The following is a 26,705-nucleotide window of genomic DNA, read 5'->3' on the forward strand; positions in this document are numbered from 1 at the left end:
CGAAATTGATTTTTCAATATTTTCATTAGGAAAATTATTTTATTTGCTCTAACGAGACGAGATAACTTTTTGATATACGATGTTGAATGACAACAAAACATGCCTTTATGTACTCAGACGTTCGACCTGCTTAGAGAGACAAATGCGGTGACAATTTTTGTGGAATATCTTCCTAAATTTTCCCGAATTTTCTCACATTTTCTTAAGTTTTTCCAGATTTTCCCAAAATTATTTTTTTAGAAAAATTAAGGGAAATACGGCAAAATTCAAGAAGATATGAAAATACGTTTTCCCGAAAATAGTTCCTGAATAAATGCGACGAAAATTCAACCTAACTACCTTTCAGACCACATTTCTCCTTAAATCACCGATATAATCGAAATCGAACAGTGTCCAAATGTGTAAAATCAAGTGTATAAACAGATGATACCAAAGAGGGTATTATTAATCCCTCCCGATAAACCCACAAGTTTACCGAAAGAAATACAGAAACCGAGTCAAACCGATTGGGATTCGCCGAGCTCCTATACCGGCACAGTGAAACGTCGACCGCCCTCCATCGAATCACCGAAAACACCAATTTCATACGATGATGTATCAAGCGACAGGCCAACCAGTGTGTGTAACATCATTCAAAATGCAAAAGATGATGAAATATCGCCCCAGGAAGTTGTACAAGGAAATGATATTGCTGCTCAAAAAAGGAAAGGAAGCAAATTATCAGAACGAAAGCGACATATTTCGAATGAATCACAGTCTACAGTAGGTACATCCGACCGAATAGAATCAAAGCCAATTATTTCAACGCTCCGTAGAAAATCGAAACTAAAACTTCCTTCAAGCAGTGCTAATCAGAACTGTAATTTATTACCCTCAACATCTACAGTGAGTGTTATTGTTTCGAAAAGTAATTTACCGAAATTATCGCAAGCAAAGAAAACAGCAACTGCTGAAAGACCGAAATATACTTTACCATTAAGTCAGTCAGTGGAAAAAGAAAAACAAAAATCGAATTTCCCGAAAGCGCTTCAGGTAAACAAAAATGCTGTTGCTACGGTAACAACGGCCGTAGAAAGCAAACAGGTGAAAAACCAATTCTATAACAGTGAATTAAATAAAACGAGAAATAAACGAGTTTCAAGGGTCGGTACAGTGCATAACAGAACGAGTTCTTCTAACCAACAAGACGGTGATGGTTTCGCAACATTTACAGAACTGTACCGAGATTTTCCAGCAAATTATGCATCGACAACAGTAGATAGAAACGTTTGGGTTCAACCACCGCCATACTGTAATCCACCATCACCCACAGCATCACCCTCATCGGCAACCATATACAAACAAAAGAACGTTTTGATTGAAACTCAAAAGAAAATTAGGTTTGACGACGAAGATGAAAGTCTTCAGCATAAGAATCATATTGTTGTAGATACAACCGTATTTGGGGTTGATTGTTGTACTCAGCAAAATGCAAATGATTCGCAACATCTTCGGAATAAATTTACTTTACCAAAATTTGAACGCTCACCGAAACGTAGCGGAAATCGGTCCTTTGCATTGACAAAAACCGACTGCGAGACAAATTACAAAAAGAACGGTAATCGGGAAATTTTACGAGCCAACGCAAACGATTATGTAATGTTCAATCCGACACGAAAGAATTTCTCGAAAATGAACTACGCAAAAGGTTCGCCCAACGACATAATGGCTAGGCCGGAATTTTCGTCGAGTGTTTTTAAAAATTTACCAGTTCGGCCACGTAAAGGAATTCCGCACTTAGAAAACTATTGTTTGTTCGATCCGAGCACAGACTTTGTGAATGAGAAAGAGATTAAGAGAGTTCCAATCAGTGACGACGATTTATTGGAAGTGGACGAGAACGAGTTTATTGAAGAGATAATTTATGAGGATCACGACGCACTTGCGATTATATCGGATGACTGTGATATGAATACATATTGCGGTCATGTGGAAACTACAAGTGACGAAGCAACAACGTCTTCAGGTAGTCAGAGCACCAGCGATAATATTATCGATTCGGTAATAGAGTTAACAAATGCGGACACAATCGACACTATCGAAGAAAATGATGAAGTCAACGGAATTGCAGAACCAACAGTGTCACAATCAATTACGAATGAAAAACCATCACAAAATCAATCCCATCGGCTCAGTGGTGTAACACACAAAAAACTAAGCTCACGAAATGACAAATTGTATCGACATTCATCCCTGCCGACGTCTACATCCACAAAATTAATTCGTCACAAGTACGATGAATCATTCCTGCATCAATCCAATAAATTTTGCGAAAATGTTGGAATCGAAAATCAAATTGAAGTCAATTTATCACCCTCGAAAACGTCGACTGCCGAAGCAACGGTAAACGAGCAAAAAGATACCCTTAAGCAAAGTGTTTCATCACCTCAATTGCAAAATGTGTCATACAAATGTTCGAATAAGGCATTGCCCTTGATCGAATCGAACTACGTGCTTTTTTATCCAGCGCCGGTGCATAGTCGTAATCAATACAAAATAAAGGCACCGAGACCCACATCAACGCATAGTGATGCGGATAGCGGATTTTTGAGTCCTGCTACACCGGATGGACTGACTGAAGTGAAGTTTGACCCACCCGTGCTGGTACTGCAACAATGTGATTCCAATGAAGGTTTATCTGAGGTAAGAATTAGGTCGATAAGATTTTACGGGCTTGAATTTATACATTTTTCAGAATGAAACACTATTGTGAATTGGAGAGATACGAATCACTTTTATGGCCTCTACATTTAATTAAAATTATTCCAAATTCTGACTTATCTAACCATTTGGATAAACTTTTAATTAGGTAAATTTGTAGACGTTAAAAGTGTGTACATATCGGTCTCACATAAGTCTGCGGTATGAACCCAATGTTGAGCGTCAAAAAATCATAAAAAATGTTTTTCGTATCGGGTTGCTAACAGGCACTCGGTGTTTTACAATTTGTTTACTTCTTTGGTAGACTTCTTCGAGTCTTTTAGTTCTTTTAGTGGAACTAATTTAATCAAAATTCAAAATCTATTACTTCATTTGTTTCAACATTTATTTTTCTATAAAAGATCGAATTAGCCATGATTCTTTGCTTATTTTTTGTCATCGTTGGCAATAACAGATGATATAGGTTACTAAAAATGCGTGTTGAAGGTTGGTGATAGTCTATCGAACTGTTAGATAAACATAGCTAACGCCGACCCGTACGAAACACCTATTCGTATCAAAAGCCTTTAATGTGAAACTCTTCATTTCTCTTACTTCATTTTCTTCTCTGCTGAAAAACTATTCTTCCTTTTAAATCACTTACATTATCCACTCTTTGCCTTGTTATCATATACAATTAAATTGCCGGAGGCAATATAGACAGCCCCGTACGAAGTCAAATTTCATAAATTCCTATTTAAACAGCTATATACCGCTATATTTACCTATATTTCACTGTAAATAAACATTTCACAGAGGAATATATTATGCTATTATATAGCTCTATATGCCTGTATATAGCTCAATATAGCTGTATATAGGTATATATAGATATCCATATATGGAATCCCTGAAACCCCTCACACTTAACACATTATTTCCATGTTAACAGAAACTATCTAAGTACAAATTTTCCCACTTTATATCGTTTTTAATAAAATCCAATATGGCCGCCGGCAGCCATTTTGTTAGGAAACCGAAAATAGTACCGACGCTTTACATTCGTTAATACCTTTCAAACAAAAAAAAATTCATGAAATTCGGTCAAAATTTACTCGAGATATTGACAAAATACTCCACGTTCACTGCACTTCCGAGTAGCCAGATAAGAGCTCACTCCAAGAGACCTAGCTCACGCTCCGGAGAACATAATTTCATTTTTTCCCTGATTGGTACGGTCAATACCTATCTAATAAAGCTAAAACAGACGAAATATGTTCAAATGTGGCCGACCTACAAGCAAAAACTACTTGCCGCCCTGTGCCTGTTCCACACCAAGGGGTCTAACTCACGAGTCGGTCATCCGATTTCCATAAACTTTTTTTTTGTCGATCGGTATTGTAAATACCTTTTATTTGACGTATCACTTACAAGTTTAACGTTTAAATGTCCGGAGATATCTTCGAAAAACCGTAAAGCACTTATTGGGGTCGATGCAAAATCACTCATCTTCGAACTTAGCCTGTCTTTTGACATTACCAAACGGGAATTTTCAAAATCGGATGCGTTTTACTCAAGTTATCGTGCTGGGAGATGCGGGAAATCAGAAACAAAACTACATTTTTATTTACATCTTTAAAAAAAAATTCTATATAAAATCGCTTGATAAGATTTTAGTGTAGACAATTGAGTCGTACAACTTTACTATTGCATAGAAAAATAGGTCAGCATCCTCTTAAATTTTTTGTGTAACAGTAACTTATTAACCGTACGAAGAAACACCTTTGTATTTTTGGCTAAAACATGAAGAATCGATTTTTTTAACTGTGAAAATTCTATGTCTCCAGTTTCGTGGCTGACCACAATGTGAATGTGAGATACTCTCAGAGTTCTACAACAACCAAATACAAAAAATACAGTAGAAGGTTCCAAAAATAACCAAATAAAATTGTACCAAGTCATACAAATCGAAACACTCCGATCCGAAACATGTTTCGAAGACTCTGCAGAATTCTGTGAATCTTGGAGACAGTGATACCGTACATCAAATGCAATGGAAGCGAAGGGAAAATGAATTTTGCCTGGTTTATGGTCCTCATAGACAGAGGACCTCGGCATTGCACGATATTTGTTTCTAAATTTGGTCACCCATGTCAAAAATGGTCTAAAATATCAGTCGATACTGTCCAGAATCTGGAAATAATCTGCAATTCTGGAAAAATTGGTCACTTACATCAAACGCAATGGAGGCGAAACGAAATTTAATTTTGTCTGGTTTATGGCATACATAGACAGAGGACCTGGGCATTGCACGATATTTATTCCAAAACAGGGTCACCCATATCAAAAATAGCGTGAAAAATGGGTAAATAAACCGTCGTTACCGTGCAATATTGCACGGTATCGACTGATTTCAAACTAATATTTCGACTTATTTTTGATATGGGTGACCCTGTTTTGGAATAAATATCGTGCAATGCCCAGGTCCTCTGTCTATGTATGCCATAAACCAGACAAAATTAAATTTCGTTTCGCCTGCATTGCGTTTGATGTAAGTGACCAATTTTTCCAGAATTGCAGATTATTTCCAGATTCTGGACAGTATCGACTGATATTTTAGACCATTTTTGACATGGGTGACCAAATTTAGAAACAAATATCGTGCAATGCCGAGGTCCTCTGTCTATGAGGACCATAAACCAGGCAAAATTCATTTTCCCGTCGCTTCCATTGCATTTGATGTACGGTATCCGACACGGTATCACTGTCTTCAAGATTCGCAGAATTCTGCAGAGTCTTCGAAACATGTTTCGGATCGGAGTGTTTCGATTTGTATGACTTGGTACAATTTTATTTGGTTATTTTTGGAACCTTCTACTGTATACTTTGTATTTGGTTGTTGTAGAACTCTGAGAGTATCTCACTTTCACATTGTGATCAGCCACGAAACTGGAGACATAGAATTTTCACAGTTAAAAAAATCGATTCTTCATGTTTTAGCCAAAAATCCAAAGGTGTTTCTTCGTACGGTTAATAAGTTACTGTTACACAAAAAATTTAAGAGGATGCTGACCTATTTTTCTATGCAATAGTAAAGTTGTACGACTCAATTGTCTACACTAAAATCTTATCAAGCGATTTTAAATAGAATTTTTTTTTTTAAAGATGTAAATAAAAAATGTAGTTTTGTTTCTGATTTCCCGCATCTCCCAGACGGACAGACGGACAGACGGACATTTTTTTTTCGCGGATTTGGCATCTCTAGACAACCACAATAGGTTTCCCCTTTCTCAGGGAGTCCAATTCGACGTGTTACAAACGTATGCGTAAACCTATAAGACCCCAGTACTTCGTACGGGTCTAAAAATGTTTTTCGTATCGGGTTGCTAACAGGCACTCGGTGTTTTACAATTTGTTTACTTCTTTGGTAGACGGCAAGAATTTCACCAGTAATAATTTCGAGTCTTTTAGTTCTTTTAGTGGAACTAATTTAATCAAAATTCAAAATCTATTACTTCATTTGTTTCAACATTTATTTTTCTATAAAAGATCGAATTAGCCATGATTCTTTGCTTATTTTTGTCATCGTTGGCAATAACAGATGATATAGGTTACTAAAAATGCGTGTTGAAGGTTGGTGATAGTCTATCGAACTGTTAGATAAAAATAAAAAATTTCCTTCGTCCCATGTCCCATCATTTTTTTAACGAAAATATTTTCATTCGAACAACAACCCCCAATAACTCACACTGTAAATAGTCACGACATTTTTTTACTTATTCCATTTCAACACGTAATAATTCCAAAACAAACAAGCCAACCCCTAATCATAAATTGAAATTCCCAGAGACACATTTGAATTAAACATGGAAAAAATATGATATCAAAAACCACCCTCAACCCCTTATTCAAACATTTTTACTGCAATCATCTGAAACTACGATACAGTGCACTTTGCATTAAATGTAGGGGATTCATTATTAGTTTCTCGAAGTACGTAGATTTGTGTGCTCTGGCACCATCTTTAAAACATTTATTTTATTCTTCTTGTTCGTCCTATTCAAACACTACGATTCCCGAAGAATTCAATGCATAAATTTCCATGCATCTGTACGTAGAGTGTAATGATAAATGGTGGAAAAGATGAACAAAATTTCATTTACACTTTTAATGGCATTCCTCTTTTTTACACACAATTTTTAGGGGAACGTTCCTACATGCATAAGCATTTATTAACCAATGTTCTAGCCCTCCCCCCGGTTTGAATTCCTATAATTCTTTAATTTAGAATATTGCAACGTTTTGTTGTGTTGTGTTGGATATGCCCATAATAATTCTAATCAGATAAATGCGATGATGTTGTAATGCTGGGCTGAGGGGGATGAAAAACTGCAATTTCGAATGCATGTGGTACATGATTTAGAATGTTCTTTATAGGTGGGGTTAGGCCATGTCATTTATTATAGAGGCTTAGCAATTTTATGACGCTTGAAACAATATGATTTTTAGTTCGGTGTTGCGGGGGGAGTTTGAAACATTAAACATTTTATTGGGAATATTATTCGTGACATTTTTTGATGGGGTTTTTACTGATGATGAAATTTCTGAAATAAACTTCGAAATTCGTTGAATTCAGAAATAAAGTAATAATAACGAGAGTTGAACGTCTCTCTTAGCTGTGACGCCTTAACCTTCGTTAGCGTTAAATTGTTAGAGGTTCCAGTTTGCGGTGAGAAATAAAAGCAGTGATACAAAGAAGTGATGTTTATTCAATCGCTGATTCTAACAGAATAAACATAAAAACTGTCTTTCCTCAAGTGCCAACTTGATTGATTTAACTCAATTAGAATTTATGAGAATGCTAAGTTCAATCTTCAACACTTCTTCTCATTCCCACAAATTCTACCACTTGAATAAATATCATCCTCCGTTGCATAGCGACAACATAATAAATCAAATTTTATCTTAAGTCTTCGTCTCCGTTAACTTCCTCCTTAACCAGAACCATATGGACTGCCGTAACCAGCTTCTCCATCATAACCATACACTCCGCCGTACGAAGAACTATCGAAGCCTTCACATGCAACTTTGCCACCAACGACCGACTCTGCGGCGACCGATTTCTCAACCATTGTCCCAATGAATCTTCCACCTTCGTCTTATTGCCTTCCGTCTTCGTCTTCCGCCTTCTGTTTTCTTCTTTTGTTCTGTTTATCATCCTCTCCTCCATCTTCTTCATCTTCTTTTGTCTTCTTCTTCTCTTATAGTTTTCTTCTTCTTTTGTATCCTTTTTCTTTTGCTCAAACTTTGTTGCTCTCCGCTCAAGTTCTGGTGCTCAAACTCTGTTCCACTTTCTTCTCTTTTCTTTTCCTTTCCTTTCCTTTCTTTTCCTTTCTTTTCTTTTCTTTCCTTTTCTTTTCTTTTCTTTCGTCCGGTAAACTTTGCCAATGTCGATGCCGTAAATAACACTTGTTTCTTGTTCTGTCATTGCTCGCAATCCATTCTTTCGTCCATTTTTAGTCCTGTCGTCAACGTTCTTTCCTTTCCAAATCATATTCCAAATCCTACTCCGTTTTCAGTCCATGTCAGCATACTTTCATTCTCGATTTTATTTCCATCTTCATCTTCTACTTTTCACTGCCCTATCCCCGATCTGGGCCCATAACCTGTTAGAGGTTCCAGTTTGCGGTGAGGAACAAAAGCAGTGATACAAAAAAGTGATGTTTATTCAATCGCTGATTCTAACAGAATAAACATAAAAACTGTCTTTCCTCAAGTGCCAACTTGATTGATTTAACTCAATTAGAATTTATGAGAATGCTAAGTTCAATCTTCAACACTTCTTCTCATTCCCATAAATTCTACCACTTGAATAAATATCATCCTCCGTTGCATAGCGACAACATAATAAATCAAATTTTATCTTAAGTCTTCGTCTCCGTTAACTTCCTCCTTAACCAGAACCATATGGACTGCCGTAACCAGCTTCTCCATCATAACCATACACTACGCCGTACGAAGAACTATCGAAGCCTTCACATGCAACTTTGCCACCAACGACCGACTCTGCGGCGACCGATTTCTCAACCATTGTCCCAATGAATCTTCCACCTTCGTCTTATTGCCTTCCGTCTTCGTCTTCCGCCTTCTGTTTTCTTCTTTTGTTCTGTTTATCATCCTCTCCTCCATCTTCTTCATCTTCTTTTGTCTTCTTCTTCTCTTATAGTTTTCTTCTTCTTTTGTATCCTTTTTCTTTTGCTCAAACTTTGTTGCTCTCCGCTCAAGTTCTGTTGCTCAAACTCTGTTCCACTTTCTTCTCTTTTCTTTTCCTTTCTTTTCCTTTCTTTTCTTTCGTCCGGTAAACTTTGCCAATATCGATGCCGTAAATAACACTTGTTTCTTGTTCTGTCATTGCTCGCAATCCATTCTTTCGTCCATTTTTAGTCCTGTCGTCAACGTTCTTTCCTTTCCAAATCATATTCCAAATCCTACTCCGTTTTCAGTCCATGTCAGCATACTTTCATTCTCGATTTTATTTCCATCTTCATCTTCTACTTTTCACTGCCCTATCCCCGATCTGGGCCCATAACCTGTTAGAGGTTCCAGTTTGCGGTGAGGAACAAAAGCAGTGATACAAAAAAGTGATGTTTATTCAATCGCTGATTCTAACAGATTAAACATAATAACTGTCTTTCCTCAAGTGCCAACTTGATTGATTTAACTCAATTAGAATTTATGAGAATGCTAGGTTCAATCTTCAACATAAATAAGAATAGATGCTTTCTGCAGACGCCTGCAAATAGTGTGTTAATATTATTTTGAGTATTTGCAGGCACCTGCATATAGTCAAAATAACTGAAGACACTATTTGCAGGCGTCTGCAAATAGACAAAATACGAGTGGTCGATATAATCCTTGACAGCAATTATTACTGCTATATCATCTGTTATCTACAGAAATGGTAGAAATAAATGGTTAATTGTAGCTAGTGAGGTTTTATATTCATAAATGAAGGCATGTTGAAACTAATGAAGTACCAGATTTTGGATCTGTAAAAAAACTGTTAATCAAAAGAAGTACAAGTGTCGATAATTAGACTAGCTACAGGCTTGCTGTTTGTGTATGGAAAAACCAATTAATATGAACCATATGAACGAACGTAGCAATATCATACTCGAAGAACATACGTACAACACGAGAGAAACACTCCATATTTCATTCCCCGAAAATGTAATTGAATTAATTTAACATTATTTCACCATTGTCTCAATTCGTTGAAGCGTTTCAATTCAGGATAGTCGGATAATACAATATCCTCTTCATTAATGTATTTCCAGTTAGTTTACGGCTCCTACCATATGTGCCAAATTTTAGTTATGGAAACATTCGTTACACATTTTAGATGAATTCTCGGGACGAACAATTTATTTCTTATCCGCAATGGATTTACTGATCCGATCGTCGTACACACTTGCACGTATTGTGGAACGTACAGTGCAACATTTGTTTAATTGATGCACACGTGTGCATTTTACATTATATTCCGTTTTCTAATGTTTCAATTGGACTGTTGATTTATAGGAAAAATTTGCGTGCAACATGCGCCTGGAAGGCATTTTTCGTAATGGAATTGAATTAGGAACCGTTATGTGTGGTGGGCGTGTGTCGTGTTGATAGATGAAGGAAATTAACATTTACTTTCATTATTTATGATAATTAGTCGTTATGATTGCTTTATCGAGTGAAAAGTCGTTAATTTAAAATATGATTACAATCTCCACGCATTGTACGTAATTTGTGAAGTAAAGAAGAAAGTTGTAAGTTAGAGTGAACTTTTGATTGCGTTATTGATATTGAAGGTGTCGAGGTTTCAATGTACTTTTCATGATGATTTTAATTCAAACATTTGCCAAAATAGTATTATATGAACATGTTGCCTTCAATGGAATCTTATCGTTCAATTTGTACACCAGACTATGCGAGGTGGTCGATTGAACATACAATTTTTCACGCCAGGTACACTTTGGGGAGCTTTTACAATTCAAACTGAAATGAGTGCGAACTTAAATTTTGGGACTGTTTATCTGATGTACAGCGTTCAGTGGAAAATACAATTAGTCTTCTGGAAGGTCATTTCGATTACTTCTAATGGTATACGCGGCTGTGTAGTCTTCAAATAAGATGTATCTTTGAGAGCTCTTCGACACAGTAGTCAAAATTTCTCATATATTTAAATTAAGTATGTGGGGTTGATGTAATGCTGTGCCATAATTTTACTAATGAGGAAAGTGGACGATTTTCTGTTTAAAAAATCTAATGCTCTGATACCACACGAACATAACCTGTTCTTTCACTTTCTATATATATCGAACCTCTTGAGTCACGACTCTCGAATACGCTGATGCATTTTTTACATCATCGATATTATTTTCGAATCTGTTACTTCTTTTGATCAAAGCTTTTTTGACAAACTTAAACAAAATCTTTTACTTCATCGAAATTCTACCAATTTACTATAAAAAAGACAGAAAACGCTCAAAGAATGACATAGCAGTGGGAAACTGCATGGCATTACTATTAGCATTAACACTCGTATGCCAGACGTCAAAGGGCCACCAAATTTTCTGTGTGTCTTTAACTAACACCAAGAAAGTTAAAATCGTGCCTTACCGAAGGAAATGCAAAGACTATTCTGATACCATCATTGACGGCCCGTCATCGGCAACCTATTTTCTATCTTTATGCTAGGAGTAGGCGGGTATGGAAATAATGTTTTCTTCCCGGTAACCAAAAACATGGAACAGACTTCCCGGTACATACATTTCCCGCTGATTTTTTCGATTTCCGCATTATTTCCTTGGCCGGGAGCAGTGCTATAGAATCTAGAACATTTAGTCTTAATAAAGAGTTTTCATTGCAAATATCGTGACAGACAGATAAGTTTCAAACTGTTTTACTGCGATTTAATCTTTGACTCGAAACTTTAACGCAATTTGACTAAAATTAAAATAGTTTTACGAAACACGATGAAATTTACGACACTAAAGATTTACTTCCGGCTAAATATATTTCACTATATTGCACTGTCACTGCCATTTCCATTGTGTTTCGAATTCGTTGAAGTCACAAAAAAAATGCATTTCTGGCTTTTAAACACACAAACTTATCTAATTTAAGAACTCATGTTACTCTTTGAATTAGTGCACCAAAGTTTGCACATTTAGCATTTTCTATACAAGATTTAATGATTCAACTCGAAACTTATAAGCACACAAAGTTTAGAGTTCGAATCATGTATGTTCAAAGCGCTCCATTACGTTGATATGTTCCTGTTATACACACGATGAATTATCAGGAACCGATTTTGTTATTCAACGGATAACTTAAGCGATTATTGGAATATATAAACATCCATTAAGCCATTTCATGTTGGATAAACAGGAAAGGTTTGTCTATAATTGTTGCGAACAATGCTGTTATTACGGGTAGTGAAATAATCTGCACCCAGCTACAGTTTTATGGTGCGAGAAGCGCAACGATTTCACATTAAACATTTATCGGAATTTACGATTTTTTTTTTTAAAGCATATTATCCGCCGTTCAGAAGCTATACACACTCAATGAAAGATTGATAAAGATTTAATGGTAGATGGAAAATATACGATAAAAGGCGTTAGCGTTTCGAACGCTTATCGAATACACAGAGAGTTTGTTACAATGTTGGCGCGCTCTGATTTATGCTTTAATAATTCCAACAGAAAATTTAAAATTCGCAATGGGAAAAATAAAAGTTGTTTCACCTATACATGACATGCAGTTAGAGCGTTTTTCGAGCATACACAATTCACTCCCTTTTGTAATTTCATGGAACAGTACTTTGCAAACCGAATTTATATCAAATGGGTTTGAATAATGCTGGCGAGCAAATATTTTCTTAATGTCGGTGAAAATGCCAATGAAATTATGAATATTTTCCTCCCCTATTCATCTGTACGGCGTGCGTTGTACATACCAAAACGAATGTTTGAAATGTTACGAAATTTTATGGTTTTGCGTCTGGGATGCAGCCGATTCAAAGAAGGAAATTTTTTTACGTCTGAAGGGCGAGGGAAATTTTATTGAGAAATTTTACTTCGAGAATGAGAATTTTTGTACTGGATCGACACTACATTCTGAGTAGTCGTTCATAGCATTACCAACGAGGAAATTGGATGGGATTGAAATTCTGAATGTCATCTGTTATCGATAGGAACGACGATAATAAGCAATGAACTCCGGCTAATGCGGTCATCATGTCCGGAGCGATAGCGGAGGACTTGACGCAGTCTAACTTCCAAAAAAAGAACGAAGAAATTTTTTTGGAGACGCGGCAACTATATATAGGCGAGAATTTAAGTTTCTTTCCTTTGACCTGTATCACCACAAATCCTATTCTATCTTATTCGCGCTTCAAATACGAGCAAAACGAGCTATCACTTGACTATGTAACTTTAAAATTGCCGGAGATACATCGTTTTGAAGTTGGTCATTTTGATGGAAAATGCACCAAATTAACGTTTTCCAAACAATCAAAATCTTTCCACTTACTCTGTATGTTTCTATCTGTCTATCTATCGACGGTCGATCTCGGAAACTAGTCAGCCAGTCTCCATGAAATTTTGCAGGAACCTCAGGGTGGGCATAAAAATGAAAATGTGATACGCCATTACCCCAGGAAAAACCAGAATTTTGTTTTATTGGCCTCGAAGTGGTTTCTGAGTGTGGTTTTCGAGGGTTGGGAACGCGTTTTCGGCGGTTTAATTTAATTTGTACACAAAATATGAAATCTGTACACAATAAAAAATAACTGTACACAAAAAAAAATTCTCGTACAAAAAAACCAATAATTTGTACATTAAATAATAATTAATTGTACACAAAAATGTTTATTTTGTACATAACAAATAAATATTAATACAAAAAATAAATATTTTGTACATAAGAATTAATACATTGTACAAAGAAAGAGTGATACTGTACACTAATATTTTTTTTCATACACATATAAATACATATTGTACACAAAAAATAGATTTCGTACACAAGCATAAGAACAAGAAACTAGATGTACGGCACGGAAAGAATAAATATAATCCTTATACACAATAGGGCACCAAAGTTTTCGATATTATCCCTTATACACAGTGTGGCACAAAATTCTCAATCTCAATGGTGTTAAGGAATCTCGCGCCGCGTCATTCACAATAATTCACAAAGTGACATATTCCTTATACAAAATGTGTCAAAATTTGAATTATTGTGAATGACGCGGCGCGAGATTCCCAGCAACCATCTCAATATATTCCTTTAACAGAGTAACGCACCACAGAGTGATTGTAGGTGAAAATTGGATTTTACCTTTAAGTGAATAACATTCGAAAGTTGATATACGACACGGAGAGAATCAATATTTTCCTTTTACACAATGTGGCACCAAAGTCTCAATATTTTCCTTTTACACAGTGTGGCACCAAAGTCTCAATATTTTCCTTTAACAGAGTAACGCATCACAGAGTGAATGTAGGGGAAAATATAATTTTACCTTTAAGTGAATTGCATTCGAAAGTTGATATACGACACGGAGAGAATCAAGTCTCAATATTTTCCTTTTACACAGTGTGGCACCAAAGTCTCAATATTTTCCTTTAACAGAGTAATCACAGAGTGATTGTAGGTGAAAATTGGATTTTACATTTAAGTGAATAGCATTCGAAAGTTGATATACGACACGGAGAGAATCAATATTTTCCTTTTACACAATGTGGCACCAAAGTCTCAATATTTTCCTTTTACACAGTGTGGCACCAAAGTCTCAATAATTTCCTTTAACAGAGTAACACACCACAGAGTGAATGTAGGGGAAAATTGAATTTTACCTTTAAGTAAATAGCATTCGAAAGTTGATATACGACACAGAGAGAATCAATATTTTCCTTTTACACAATGTGGCACCAAAGTCTCAATAATTTCCTTTAACAGAGTAACACACCACAGAGTGAATGTAGGGGAAAATTGAATTTTACCTTTAAGTAAATAGCATTCGAAAGTTGATATACGACACAGAGAGAATCAATATTTTCCTTTTACACAATGTGGCACCAAAGTCTCAATATTTTCCTTTTACACAGTGTGGCACCAAAGTCTCAATAATTTCCTTTAACAGAGTAACACACCACAGAGTGAATGTAGGTGAAAATTGGATTTTACATTTAAGTGAATAGCATTCGAAAGTTGATATACGACACGGCGAGAATCAATATTTTCCTGTTACACAATGTGGCATCAAAGTCTCAATATTTTCCTTTTACACAGTGTGGCACCAAAGTCTCAATATTTTCCTTTAACAGAGTAATCACAGTGATTGTAGGTGAAAATTGGATTTTACATTTAAGTGAATAGCATTCGAAAGTTGATATACGACACGGAGAGAATCAATATTTTCCTTTTACACAATGTGGCACCAAAGTCTCAATATTTTCCTTTTACACAGTGTGGCACCAAAGTCTCAATAATTTCCTTTAACAGAGTAACACACCACAGAGTGAATGTAGGGGAAAATTGAATTTTACCTTTAAGTAAATAGCATTCGAAAGTTGATATACGACACAGAGAGAATCAATATTTTCCTTTTACACAATGTGGCACCAAAGTCTCAATATTTTCCTTTTACACAATAAAACCATATGAACATACAGTGCAAATCATAAACTTCCTATTCTTTCACCGGCGTTCGGTCGAAATAACTATTTTTTTATAACTAACTACAAAAATAACTATAGGCCATATCAACTAATGTATCAAAACAACTAATGACAAAAATAACTATATTCGAATATATCGACTATATTCGAGAGAATATCGACTATTTCGAGTATATCAAAAGTTTTCGAGAATATATCGACTATATTCGATAGTATATCGACTATATTCGAAAAAAGGTCGACCATATTCGATGGAATAGAGTAACCAGAATTCACTTGATACTAATAAGTGCAGCATCAACAATTTAAACACTATTATTATTTTTAGGGAATAGTGAGCGCCGCAGGCCGTGAAGAAAATGGAAAAATAAAAAAGCGGGGTCGAGGGGCGGCAGCCCCCGCAAAGGGGGGTCAAGGGGGGAGTATCCCCCCTTGAATGTTCAGGAGATTGTCTACGTGTTTTATCTGAAAATTCATATTATTTTTGTACGGGAGTAATTTGTGTATTTAGTAATTTTTGACTCCAATTGTTTGTGCTTAAGTCAGAAAGGTGTTAGTTATTTTTGTCGTTAGTTATAAAAAATTAGTTTTTTCCATTCACTACTTTGTTGCGGAAAAGAAACCACGCGAACACCTAATACAATATAAATAATACTAGAGTACAAAGTGTTTTTCTTATGTGTACGAAAAATATTTTTTCTGTACAATATAACTGTCTCTGGGTACAAAATAAAAAATGAAAATGTACAAAATATTCAATTTTATGTACAGAATACATTTATTGTGTACAATGTAAACAATCTTGTGTACAAAATGAATATTTTTGTGTACAAAATATTTTTTTTTTGTGTATAAAAATCATTTTTTGTGTACAGAACTCATTTTTTGTGTACAAAATGAAATGAACCGTTTTCGGCTGTAGCTTAGCTGTATTGAAACCTACAGAGGCGTGCGACCCATCACATGAAAGGTATTCGTAACACGATTCGAACAAAAAATTTTTTAAAAAAATCGGGGCAGATTCGTTTGAGCTAGAGTGATTAGAGTGACCAAATTTTGAGCTACTCGAGCGTAGGATGGAAGGACTAATATTTTTGAGAGATAGAGAGTTACTTTCTTCGGCAAAGTCTCAGAGTTTTACGAGTAGAACAGAGGGGCATATGTGAAACATGTCGAAAGTTGGAAATGGGTGGGTCAATTATGTTTTTAGAGGTATTTCTTGAATGGTGGCAGATAGAGAGTTACTTTCTTCGGCAAAGTCTCAGAGTTTTACGAGTAGAAAAGAAGGGCATTTGCGAAAAATGTCGAAAGTTGGAAATGGGTGGGTCAATTGGGGTTTTGGAGATATTTCTTGAATGGTGGCAGATAGAGAATTACTTTCTTCGTCAAATTTTCGAATTTCGTCAAATTTTCGATTTTCGTTAAATTTCGTCAAATTTTCGAATTTTCGTCGAATTTTCGAATTTCGTCAAATTTTCTATTTTCGTCAAATTTTCGAATTTCGTCAAATTTTCAAATTTCGTCAAATTTTCGAATTTCGTCAAATTTTCGAATTTCGTCAAATTTTCGAATTTCGACAAATTTTCGATTTTCGTCAAATTTTCGATTTTCGTCAAATTTTCGATTTTCGTCAAATTTTCAAATTTCGTCAAATTTTCAATTTTCGTCAAATTTTCGAATTTCGTCAAATTTTAGAATTTCGTCAAATTTTCGATTTTCGCCAAATTTTCGATTTTCGCCAAATTTTCAAATTTTGCCAAATTTCCGAATTTCTGTTATAAACTGTTATAAAACTTCTAAAACGACTGATATCCCAACAAAAATCTCTTCGAGAAAAGTGTGACGCAGTCTTTGAAATACAATTTCTAAAATGAATGATATCGCTAGAGTTGACGCTTTCTGCTTCGTTACGCAAAAATTAAATTTTACACCCAATTAGTTCAAACAAGCTGGCTTAGGTTTTCTCATCATCTGCCAAATAATTTTTACAAAAAAAATTTTTGACTGGAAGCAACCAAAATTTTACCAAAAAAATCTGCGTCGCAAAGTGGCAGATGTTCAGGAACAGACCAGCAAGAAAATTTATCTGCCACATGCGACGCAGATTTTTTTGGTAAAATTTTGGTTGTTTCCAGTCAAAATTTTTTTTTGTAAAAATTATTTGGCAGATGATGAGAAAACCTAAGCCAGCTTGTTTGAACTAATTGGGTGTAAAATTTAATTTTTGCGTAACGAAGCAGAAAGCGTCAACTCTAGCGATATCATTCATTTTAGAAATTGTATTTTAAAGACTGCGTCACACTATTCTCGAAGAGATTTTTGTTGGGATCTAAGTTAAAACGAATGAAGTAAAAGATTTTGTGAAGACGATGTATCAAGGAAGTAATAGATTCTATAATCGTGCTGGTGATACTTTTACCGTTTGCAGTCTGAGAATTTTGTAATTAAGTTAGACGATACCTCGTTTCTTGAGTAATTTAAGAAACCAACGATGCAAAAATGTTTGAGGGCGTCACTGCTGCCAACAAATTACATTATCCCAGGTGACTCAACTTGGTTGATTTCAAAACTGATTACACTTTCATTAGCCATCCTCTGTTAATGAACTCCAACATAAATGATAACAAATGTTGATGGACTCGGTGCATTTTCCACATAAACTTGATATACGAAACGACGTTGAATTATGCACGTGCTGTTGTCGTACGTTTAGCATTTTGTCATGTAGATTTATATCAGTAGATTTATGCTGCATCTGAAAGAGTATTACCTTTGCGTCGACAACATTCAAATTTGCTTTATTATTTGCGTCGAGCAAATGAGAAAATATGGATAGAGCTATTGCCTTAGGACAGAACACATCTGACATTATCCGTTATAAGTAATGAGTATTTGAGTTTCACATTTGTCATTTCCAAATTGGTTCGTCTGTTCTGCTCTGCACGCATGTTACGAGTTTTTGTTTTTGCTACCGAATCCAAAATGTTTCCTGTTCATTTTTCCATTCCAATTAATTACTGACTCCGGTCTTAAACACATGAATCCTTTCCACAATGTGAAACATGGGAAACGCTCTAATTTTTCAATTACCGTCGTTTTTCTGCCCGAAATTCAATCAAATTTATCCGCTATAATTTCTAATTTACTACCTCAAAATGAAGTCCCTTTTCGGTACGATTCAGTGAACATTATCGCCCCCCAAACAATTTCGCGTCAGAGCAAGCACACCAGTTAAGCACATAATACTTCCCATCATTCATGCAATCCCATCGTAAACACCCTATCGGATTTCGACTACATTATATTTCGACAACATACACCACCGACTTTTTATGCTACACATTCCATATATGCGAAAATTGTGAAATTGTCTATGTTTCCATTGTGTTTAGCTATGCATACCACTCCGCTGGAAGCTGTTATCAAAAACAAAATATTTTTTTTATTTCTCCGGCCGACACAAATTTGAGAATTGACTTTATACTTCGTAGGTTATTCAGCTTTCAATTTATTGTTGAGTATGTGCGATGCATAAATGTAGTCGAAGTTCCGTACGTGATAGTCGCCGGAATTCGCTCAAGCATCTGAAACATCATTTTTCATGGATTTGTACACATAAACAGACTTTGCAAGTCAGTGCTTTTTATTCGGATATGGCAAACTTTTATCTACCAGCAAACGCCTATACCCATAGTTTATGGACATCCAGTCCGGATATAAATTATACGAGAAATATTCATGATTTATTGACCACATTTTAAAATAGAAAAATTGTGCGAAATTTTAACAAATCGTTCCGTGTTCCGAATTTATTGGTTTAGCTGGTTCCTCTAAATTAAAGTTGGAAGAGCGTTAATATCTTTGGATGAACAATAACAATTTTGATTATCAAAGACCTATGGAATTTAGTGACGTATTTTTGACCATGAAGGTGACTCATGTTTTGCTAGTGTACCAAATAGTGGGTCATGTTGCCTCCTACATTTTTCGGATGATTTGAAGAATTTCTTATAAAACGACGAGAATTCTGGACAGATGTTGCGGATCTTTAAATTTTCTCAGTATTAATAGTCGAAATGTTGAAAATTATGATTTTCCTTGCGCTTTCATACTACCTCTCCATCCTCGTCTCCATCGGTTTCCTTACACGAATTCGAAACTATCGCATCGCATGCTACATAAACCTATGGAATTTAGTGACGTATTTTTGACCATGAAGGTGACTCATGTTTTCCTAGTGTACCAAATAGTGGGTCATGTTGCCTCCTACATTTTTTTGATGATTTGAAGAATTTCTTATAAAACGACGAGAATTCTGGACAGATGTTGCGAATCTTTCAATTTTCCCAGTATTAACAGCCGAAATGTTGAAAACTATGATTTTCCTTGCGCTTTCATACTACCTCTCCATCCTCGTCTCCATCGGTTTCCTAACACGAATTCGAAACTATCGCATCGCATGCTACATCAACCTATGGAATTTAGTGACGTATTTTTGACCATGAAGGTGACTCATGTTTTGCTAGTGTACCAAATAGTGGGTCATGTTGCCTCCTACATTTTTTTGATGATTTGAAGAATTTCTTATAAAACGACGAGAATTCTGGACAGATGTTGCGAATCTTTAAATTTTCTCAGTATTAACAGCCGAAATATTGAAAACTATGATTTTCCTTGCGCTTTCATACTACCTCTCCATCCTCGTCTCCATCGGTTTCCTAACACGAATTCGAAACTATCGCATCACATGCTACATCAACCTATGGAATTTAGTGACGTATTTTTGACCATGAAGGTGACTCATGTTTTGCTAGTGTACCAAATAGTGGGTCATGTTGCCTCCTACATTTTTCGGATGATTTGAAGAATTTCTTATAAAACGACGAGAATTCTGGACAGATGTTGCGGATCTTTAAATTTTCTCAGTATTAACAGCCGAAATGTTGAAAATTATGATTTTCCTTGAGCTTTCATACTACCTCTCCATCCTCGTCTCCATCGGTTTCCTTACACGAATTCGAAACTATCGCATCGCATGCTACATAAACCTATGGAATTTAGTGACGTATTTTTGACCATGAAGGTGGCTCATGTTTTGCTAGTGTACCAAATAGTGGGTCATGTTGCCTCCTACATTTTTTTGATGATTTGAAGAATTTCTTATAAAACGACGAGAATTCTGGACATCAGATGTTGCGAATCTTTAAATTTTCCCAGTATTAACAGCCGAAATGTTGAAAACTATGATTTTCCTTGCGCTTTCATACTACCTCTCCATCCTCGACTCCATCGGTCTCCTAACACGAATTCGAAACTATCGCATCGCATGCTACATCAACAATTCAAAACTTGGATTCTATTACTTCAGTAGATGTAATTATTCTCAACACATTAATGACAAAATCTTTTACTTCATTAGTTTTAACGAATATTTTACTATTCTTATAAAACGGTATTAACAAGAGTTCATCATTGCTCATTAGACCCGTACGAAGTACTGGGGTCTTATGCGTTTACGCATACGTCCGTAACACGTCGAATCGGACTCCCTGAGTAAGGGGAAACCTATTGTGGTTGTCTAGAGATGCCAAATCAGTGAAAAAAAAAATGTCCGTCTGTCCGCCTGTCCGTCTGCACGATAACTTGAGTAAAACGCATCCGATTTTGAAAATTCTTTTTTTTCCCGTTTGGTAATGTCAAAAGACAGGCTAAGTTCGAAGATGAGTGATTTTGGATCGACCCCTCCCGAGCTGTGGCCCAATAAGTGCTTTACGGTTTTTCGAAGATATCTCCGGACATTCAAACGTTACACTTGTAAGTGATACGTTAAATAAAAGGTATTTTCAATACCGATCGACAAAAAAAAGTTTATGGAAATCGGATGACCGACTCGTGAGTTAGACCCCTTGGTGTGGAACAGGCACAGGGCGGCAAGCAGTTTTTGCTTGTAGGTCGGCCACATTTGAACATATTTCGTCTGTTTTAGCTTTATTAGATAGGTATTGACCGTACCAATCAGGGAAAAAAAAAGTTTTTGAAATTATGTTCTCCGGAGCGTGAGCTAGGTCTTTTGGAGTGAGCTCTTATCTGGCTACTCGGCCGTACAGTGAACGTGGAGTATTTTGTCAATATCTCGAGTAAATTTTGACCGAATTTCATGAATTTTTTTTTTGTTTGAAAGTTATTAACAAATGTAAAGCGTCGGTAAAATTTCCGGTCTCCTAACAAAATGGCTGCCGGTGGCCATATTGGATTTTAATAAAAGTGATATATATTGGGAAAAATGGTACTTAGAGTGTTTCTGTTAATATGGAAATAATTTGTTATGTGTGTGGGGTGTTTCAGGCATTCCATATATGGACATCTATATATATCTATATTCACCTATATTGAGCTATATACAGGCATATAGAGCTATATAATAGCATATTCATCTGTGAAATGTTTATTTATAGGAAAATATAGGTAAATATAGCGGTATATAGCTGTTTAAATAGGAATTTATGAAAGTTGACTTCGTACGGGGCTGTCTATATTGCCTCCGGCAATTTATTTGTATATGCTAACAAGGCAAAGAAAGATAATGTAAGTGATTTTAAAGGGCGAATAGCTTTGCAGTAGAGAATGAAGTAAAAGAAATGAAGAGTTTCACAGTAAAGGCTTTTGATACGAATAGGTGTTTCGTACGGGTCGGCGTTAGCTATGTTTTTTGATGTCATTACTATGGTTACTATGGTCAGTCTCGGCCTGAAAGGAGCGAGGATAAACTGAGAAGAATATTGAAGCGTAGAGAGGAGATTCACCTTGAGTTGTTATTTTATCAACAATGCTAACGATATTCTGCCGTCGATGAAAAGTTAATTAAAGTTTTCACAGGCAACGAACCTTTAAGAAATCCTGTTTCAATTTCACATACAGAACCGAGTTGCACTTCCTTGAAACAAGTCAGTGATTAAACAAAACTGTTGACGCAAAATTAAATTTTGCATTTTTTAACACAGCAAAATCTTCACCAAGAAAAACCTTTAAACTATCGAAACTCTTTAAAAATTCATTTTCGCTCTCACTGCCATTGCTTTTAATTAGACGACCGACATTAATAACACTCTTTCATAATTATATCCCCGGAAAAAAAAATAATTTACCAAAATTAAGTCAAAATGTTTCTTTTCCGGTTGTTGGGTGGTATTCATTTCAGTCATCTTAAAGGCGTTTAATGGGAGGAATAAATTTATGACTCCCTTAAACGAGTCTGCATTTTATAATAATGCCCTGCTGTGCTGCGTTTTATTATTATTATTTTTTCATTGTGAACCGTATTATTTACGGCATTTTCGTTAGTTCATATCATGGAAATGAGATGCATCATCATAAAAACATGTAGGCCAATTGACAGAGTAAATTTGCTAAATAAATAACTTCGGTAGCTTTTTAAATTCAATTTACTCGTTGAACTTGGTCTGCTCAAATAAAAGCACAAAATTATATTTAAACAAATACACAGCAACAACGGAAGCAACCCGACCAAAAATCCATGTTATTAAACATCGGCTAAAATATGGAAAATGCAATTAAATTAATGTTACTTTTTTTCGGTGTGTTTCCCATATAATAAATTGCTACCTGCAACCTGTCTGACTTTGATATGCACCCTCGACGCGAGTCAGACATTGAATTTATAATTATTGCTTTGGCTGTATACATTCAGTATGTACATGATTGTCAACTACTGTAGGGCAAATTTATTGTTAATGCAATAGCTTCATATAAGCCGTTTTGTACGGCGAATATTTCTTTTTTGAAATTTCATTTATTTATGAAATTGTGATGAGAGCTTTTGTATTAATTATGGGCTAATCAATATTTTATTTGTTGATTTGTTTATGCGCAAATGATTGTGACGATCTAGCTATTTATTGTACACGAAGATATCCCTTGGGGGTGGAAATGCGAAGGGATTTTTTTTTTCGGGAAAAACAAATTTTCAAAATGTTGTTCGTGCAGAGGTTAGATGTTTAATCACAATTATGTCAATCAAGTTAATATTGTTATTAGTTTATCATTGCCATCGGAATTTAATGGTTGTGCGTGTGCAAAGTGTATAATTAAATAAAGTTTTGCTGCAGTTTTAATGGAACAGAAATTACAGAGCCGGGTAGACATTTTCCCCGATTTAAATTTCGGGTTGAAATGGATTTTTATCAATTTTTGTCATCCCTGATTCTCGAGAGAGCGTGGTAGTTGGATAGTGAACCTGAGAAATATTTATATTTTGATGGTTGATTTAATAGATAGTAGTGAGCGAGTCAGCTTTGTTCAAAAGCAAGTCATGACGAACCGACCGTCGGTTACCGATGTTGGAATTGGGATAAATTTATAAATTTAATTTTCAAAAGCCTGTGACTGCAATTTAGAAAACTTTACCTGTTAGTCACCTGTTAGATGGATTCTTTTGAATTTCGACTGACCGAAATCGGCACTATTTTTTCCACGACTTTTTTATATATGCCTAGTTAGTCCTTGGTGCCTAGGCCCCAAAACCAGTCTCAGATATTTTTGATCTTCCTTACCTGGTTGGTAAGTGGCCAAAAGTCGAAAAATGGGATTTCGTAGTCCGGATTTCATTTCCGAAAGGTGACGAGGACACGGGCGTGTGTGGGTTCGTTGGAAAGCTGAGGTCAAGTACTCCTGGGGCAAATATTAACTTCATAAAATTTGCTGATTATCGGACGAAAATATGACTTCCGGAAAATTTCTCAAAATCAATGTAACCTCGGTGAACTTTGATGAGTTCTGTGACCTCACTAATGCAATTATTTGATTAAATTATTACTTATTATGAATGTGGAGGACCTCAGCTTTACAGCGATACATATGTTACAACGTACATTTTCAATAGAATGAATGTTTTAGTGGAACAAAGTTGATTTTAGTAGTACTAGTCATAAATACGTACTAATGCTATACAAATCAACTATCAATTGTCAACTTTAACAGACAAAATTGATGAGGGGCTAGTTGACACGTCATGTGTTGACACACGTTTTTTTCATGCTCAAGTTTTTGCTTTAATTCGACTGTTTTGCGCTCGTTTGTTGATGTTTTTTCGTTTTTAAATTTCGATAGAAAGTGTTTCTAATGTTTTCTAATTGTTTTCGTATCAATTAAGTGTCAAATATCATCGAAAACAAAAGTTGCATTGCTTTAGTGCTCCTGAACAAATTATGACGGTGTGTGTGTATTGCCATCGTTCATCATCATCGTAATTCAACGCCTCATTGTTTACATTATATCAAAGCATTGGCATCAAATCGAGAAAATGAACAATTGTATGGTGTGCGACGGCTGTTTCCAAAATGACAATCCAAATAAAATTATTTGCGATGGGATTTGTCGCCAATCTTTTCATGCCGAATGTGTCAACTTCAGTAAAACTGCACTGTTGTGCTATAGAGAAATGCCGAATCTTCAATGGTTATGTGATGACTGCATCATTCAAACACGCTCGTCCGACGTTTCATCTTATCGATTCAATAATTTCAATTCGACCGCTGTTAATCGAACCTCATCGCCATCGTACGCCCAACGTTTGCTTATTGCTGCCAAACGTAAGCGTAATCGAAATCCGTTGTCTAATCCAAAACCGAAGAATAGTTCAGTATTTTTGGTAAACCGATCGCCGAACGACAAACTTGTCATTAGAAACGTCAATGATTCAAAGACCCCATCAGTAAACAAAACGCAACCCGAAAATCGTATGGTCAAATCTCTTGGTGCAAATGGATCGAATCAACGGATTTCATCTGTAATAAATCGTCCGGATGTCGCTCAATCCAAGCCGGAGACGCAACCCGAAAATTGTATAGTCAAATCACCTGGTGCACATGGATCGAATCAACTGATTACGCCTTCAATAAATCGTTCAGATGTCGCTCAACCCAAGCATCGCAATGACTCCGCAGATGTCAAAGAAACTCTCAAGGTACCACCGGATATCGAAAACCCGACGTCTAATTCTAGTTCTTTTGCCGAGGTGGTAACTAAATCGTCCATTGCAAAACCGATGCCCGCTGAAGTCAAAGACTCAACAATTCAACCGCAAAATGATTCGATTCGGTCTCAACGTACCTTTACGCCGGCAACAGAGACACATAAGGTTGCTTATTTATCCCAATTTGATCCGTCTACTACCGAATCGCAAATTGTCAGCTATTTGCTACGGAAGAATGTAATAACGTCGGCTGAAGATGTGTCATGCAAGATATTGGTTTCGCCCTATGAAAATATGAACTTCGTTAGCTTTGTATCATTTAAGGTCACTGTGAATTCTGACATATTTGACTCTGTAGTTGACAGTGAATTGTGGCCCGAGGGCATTGTTGCTCGTGAGTTTTTAAAGCGTTGAAAAGCCAATGAGTTTTGTATTTTTGATTTTGAATTTTTTAAGAAGCAATTTAATAGCGCTGTAACTTTAGTTGTAAATATTGTAAACATTATATTCAGCCAGTTTTTTTGGCGGTGACAATAAATTCATTCATTCATTCATTCTAAACGAACTGTCAGAAATCTAGTACATTTTCAGCTTCTCATACAAAAATTCATCCGAAAATGAATTCTCTGCAGTTCATTGCTGCCTGGGGATTACAGCAATGAACTGCAGAGAATTCATTTTCGGATGAATTTTTGTATGAGAAGCTGAAAATGTACTAGATTTCTGGCAGTTCGTTTAGCACTGAACCGAGTGCTAGAACAGGTTTTTTCAACGAAAAATCGGTCTTCTTCTCAATATAAAATTGCGACGAGAAACTTTGACTACTGCGTCGAGGAAGCCTCTCTTGCAAATTCTGCTTGTTCTGGTGCTTGGTTCAGGACTATGGTTATAATCGATTCGAGAATCGATTGATACTTTTCACATAAAGCATAAAACACCAGTCAGCTTCATCACAATGCACATCACAACGATCAGGGTCAGGGTCTGTATACACTTTAAATTAAAGACCATCAACGAACGTATCATTACAATTGTCATGTTGTTTTCACCGTAGAAATATTATCATCAACGACATCCGTTGTGTCATTTACTTTGCACCGTCTATACAATACTTATGGTGAATCTCAGAAAAACAAAGTTAATTAACAAAGTTTCGTTGATTCAATGAAATAATTTTAGTGTCCTTGACAGTACGTTGACCAATGAAATAATTAAATTCCAGTTTTCGCAAAGTTTCGCACCGTAAAACATGTGGTAAAGTCAAGTGTATGCTGAAATGTATACGATTCAAGTGT

General features: G+C 35.8%; 1 protein-coding gene across 3 annotated transcripts in view; it reads left to right on the plus strand.

The window, feature by feature from the left end:
* LOC119082548 (protein sickie) overlaps nt 1-26,705 on the plus strand; it is a 239,638-nt gene that overhangs the window by 36,574 nt on the left and 176,359 nt on the right. The window contains exon 1 of one of the 3 annotated variants that reach the window (XM_037192059.1): nt 384-2,682. The exons of 1 other annotated variant lie outside the window; for it this stretch is intronic. In XM_037192059.1, coding sequence (XP_037047954.1) covers nt 424-2,682 — 2,259 coding nt within the window. In that variant the 5' untranslated portion in view covers nt 384-423. Of the gene's footprint in view, nt 1-383; nt 2,683-26,705 lie in introns of those variants that run through there. One more of the 3 variants, XM_037192060.1, reaches the window with a different exon arrangement.

The sequence above is a fragment of the Bradysia coprophila genome, unplaced genomic scaffold (assembly GCF_014529535.1).
Source record: "Bradysia coprophila strain Holo2 unplaced genomic scaffold, BU_Bcop_v1 contig_476, whole genome shotgun sequence".
NCBI lineage: Eukaryota > Metazoa > Arthropoda > Insecta > Diptera > Sciaridae > Bradysia > Bradysia coprophila.